The 2,787-nt window shown below is 49.0% G+C and overlaps 1 protein-coding gene across 1 annotated transcript; it reads left to right on the plus strand.

The window, feature by feature from the left end:
- Window positions 1-853: 853 nt before the first annotated feature.
- LOC148183970 (endogenous retrovirus group K member 5 Gag polyprotein-like) lies at window positions 854-2,572 on the plus strand. Its single transcript, XM_088057466.1, is given in 4 exon segments — window positions 854-1,042; window positions 1,848-1,984; window positions 1,986-2,007; window positions 2,009-2,572. Coding segments are annotated over 4 exon segments (912 nt in total).
- The last annotated feature ends 215 nt before the right edge of the window (window positions 2,573-2,787 follow it).

Here is a 2,787-nt window from a genome sequence, read left to right on the forward strand (position 1 = left end):
GGGACAGTACAGCAATCCCCGCAGCGGACAGACGGCGCGAAGGGAGGGGTCATGCCCTCAGCCCCCACGCTTCCATCCATGGGGCCCACACAAGAGCCAACCCTGCCGGGGCAACTGCCGCTGCAGAGTGCTGACCCCTCAGCACCTCCGCTTCCAGCTATGGGGCCCACGCCTTCCAGCTATGGGGCCAGCACCACTGCCTCCTCCCCCTGCTCACTACAGGTGCTCTGCCATTGTGCCTCTTGCTGTTTCAGAGCAACAGCCCTTGGCGCCCATGGTGGCTGTCTCCCCCTGCATCTGAGTCTCCAGCCAGCCCACCCTCCTCTGCTCCCTATACATCATCTCGTGCGCTGCTGCCCCGGGACATGGATAGTGATCCAGCTGGCGACCAGCACTCTGCCCCCAGCAATGCGCAAGTCTGGTAACTGAGCACCAATACCGCTGAGCTGTGAGACCGTCCCAGAGCTATCTCTGGATGCTACCACTGTATCAGGTCACCATACATCCAAAACACCCAGAATATTTTTGGGACGCAGTAAAAAGGCAAGCTTTGGAAATGGGAAATTAGGATTTACTTGAGAGGCTGGGAAAACCCGGAACTGAAATTATTAATAACATGGGTGCTGGTGGGAGGGAAATAGAGGGAGGACCCGGAGCCGCTTCAGGCTCTGATGAAGAGATGCAGACAGATCAGGAAGTCAGTGGGGCATCACAAAGGGCTGTCCAAGCCTTCCCTGTGTTTAAGGCTGCCCCGAACATGGGGCAGACTGACAGTCATAATGTGATCACATGGAAAGTAGTACAGGATATACAACATAAAGTGGCACAATACAGACTTGGCTCTTCGGAAGTTATGCAGTTTATCAGGGTAATAAACACTGATCTGCTTGCTCCATTTGATATTAGACATCTGGCTCAAGTGTTATTCCAGCTTGTGCAATTTAAAGTCTTTGAGGATAATTGGAGGCAGATGGCCCAAAGAGCTGCAGATGAGAACATGCGTCTGCCTGTACATAATCCCAGACATAGTGTTAAACTGGATGTCCTTATATGTTGTAGTTGATAGCCTGAAATGTATCTTTTCCCATCTTTTAGTTGTGATTCTCCCCCCACCCCCAGCTTCTCGTTCTCCTAACTGTTTACCTGGCGTCAAGTTACCCTGGTTACTGAAGTTTCTCTCCTCAGCCCCTCTGCTAGAGGCCAGATAGAGTAAAGAGAGGACCCCGCTGGCATTTCCAGCTGCTTGAAGTTTCTTTAGCCCAGGAAAGCACGGGGTTGGGAGAAGAGAACCCTTCTTTCCAACACGGAAGTTTGTAACTTTTTCCTGTCCCAGAATGCCTCTAAACTATGGAAGCTGAGAGGGCATGCTTACCTTGTCTTCCCTTTCTTTCCCCCCCGTGTTGCCAGGAAACCAAGCCCCCCTCTCTCTCCTCCTCTGCCCCTCTGTGGAGAATATTCCTACACCTTTGTGGGCATTTGAAGAAGTTGGTGTCTGTTATTTCTTATCTTGGTGTGTGTAACCTTGATTTGTAGAAAGTTTGTAAGATGTACTAACTGAGAAAAATAATTGGTTCTTTCTCTGATGTTCCCACCCTCCGAGAAACCCTGTTAAAAGAGACCCCCCCAGACCCCAAATCCTTTGTCTCTCGTCCTTTGGATTCCCCTTCACAGAAATAAACTGTGGAATGCAAACCAGAGAGAGAGTCCCCCCCTGATTTCTTTACTCGCTCTATAGACTTGAATTCTTGAAGAAAATCAGTGAATCCCACAAACATATGCTGGCTCGAAACTCGAGTGAGGAGAAACCTCATCACTGAGCCAGCCGGGCCACACTCGAGAAGATCGAGTCACTTATAGGAACAGGTGATTATTCCAATCCTGAACTCCAGGCCTGTTGGGACTCTAGAATCCTTGAACAAGGACAGAAAATCAGTATTGGAGCATTGCTGAAGACTATAGAAACAGCTGCTCCCAAGTCACGATATTCAAGGCTTGAATGAGCCATTCTTTGCCATTTGTTGAGAAAATAGCAGCGGCCTTGAAGAAACAGGCTGAGGATGATAACCTGAGACAGATCCTGTGTAAACAACTAAAAAGGGATAATGCTAATGAAGACTGCAGAAAGATCATAGGGGCTCTTCCAGGGGACCCCTCAATAACAGAGATGGTCCAAGCATGTACCAAAGTAGGCTCTGTAAAGCACAAAATGTCTGCTTTGGCTGCTGCTCTAACATCAAAACAAGAGGGCCATCAGGGTGGTTCAAGGAAGCAAAAAGATGCTCAGAGTAAGGCTCAGCAGGTGAAGCAGAAGGAAAAAGGAAAGGGTAATTTCCTGTGTGCTAGATGTAACAAGCCAGGTCATTTTGCAAACCAATGTAAATCTAGATACCATGCCAATGGTCAGCTTTTGACGGATTTGGGAAATGTGAGTAGGAGCACACAGGGGAACTGCGCACTGACACAAGTAAGTACCCAGGGCACAGCACCAGTGCAGGCCTACTCAGCCAGCTTAGTGGCAGCACCCAAGGAGCTGCTGGGGTGGATTTACACACTGCAGCAACAGTCACACTAGATTGTAGTCATGTGTATAAGGTTTTTCTGGATGCATTTGGCCTTCTGGGTCAAGGATTAAGTGCACTGCTTGTGGGAAGATCTAGTATGACCCTACAAAGGACCTTTGTGCATTCAGGGGTCATTGATGCTGACTTTACAGGACAAATTTGTACCACAGTTTCCACACCTACCCCCCCGTTAGTATCCCTGAAAAGACTCGCATTGCTCAACTTT

Source organism: Pseudopodoces humilis, chromosome 7, assembly GCF_049639895.1.
Source record: "Pseudopodoces humilis isolate 2021_Gansu_Grassland_sample_001 chromosome 7, ASM4963989v1, whole genome shotgun sequence".
Classification (NCBI taxonomy): Eukaryota; Metazoa; Chordata; class Aves; order Passeriformes; family Paridae; genus Pseudopodoces; species Pseudopodoces humilis.